Source organism: Sinocyclocheilus grahami, unplaced genomic scaffold (assembly GCF_001515645.1).
Source record: "Sinocyclocheilus grahami isolate Dianchi unplaced genomic scaffold, SAMN03320097.WGS_v1.1 scaffold4328.1, whole genome shotgun sequence".
Lineage (NCBI taxonomy): Eukaryota > Metazoa > Chordata > Actinopteri > Cypriniformes > Cyprinidae > Sinocyclocheilus > Sinocyclocheilus grahami.
The window spans coordinates 12,301-12,578 of NW_015509289.1; the positions used below are offsets into that span (position 1 = coordinate 12,301).

The 278-nt window shown below is 33.1% G+C and overlaps 1 protein-coding gene across 1 annotated transcript in view; it reads left to right on the forward strand.

The window, feature by feature from the left end:
• Nucleotides 1-278, forward strand: part of LOC107576782 (nuclear pore complex protein Nup155-like) — a gene marked incomplete at its 3' end in the record, with an annotated part of 10,311 nt that overhangs the window by 7,517 nt on the left and 2,516 nt on the right. Inside the window, exon 6 of the mRNA XM_016262913.1 lies at nt 246-278. This exon is cut by the window's right edge and continues 62 nt beyond it. Within this exon, the coding sequence (XP_016118399.1) occupies nt 246-278 (33 nt within the window). The remainder of the gene's footprint in view (nt 1-245) is intronic.

Here is a 278-nt window from a genome sequence, read left to right on the forward strand (position 1 = left end):
AAAAATTAACAATTTTGATCCAGTGCAACAATTATTCCGGAAAATACGATACATTTTATCAGTTCATTGAATGACTAAATAAAATGTACCTTAAAACCATTGCAATATTCACAAATCATGATGTTTCTTAATTTTATATTGGCAACAAAATAGTCACGAATGTATTGCGAGTATTTGATATGTTGCACGGCTTTATGTCTGCAGTTTTGACATGATGCATTAATAGAGAAGGTGTTTTTATGCAGGTACGGTGGAGAGGCTCAGATGCGTTTCCCATC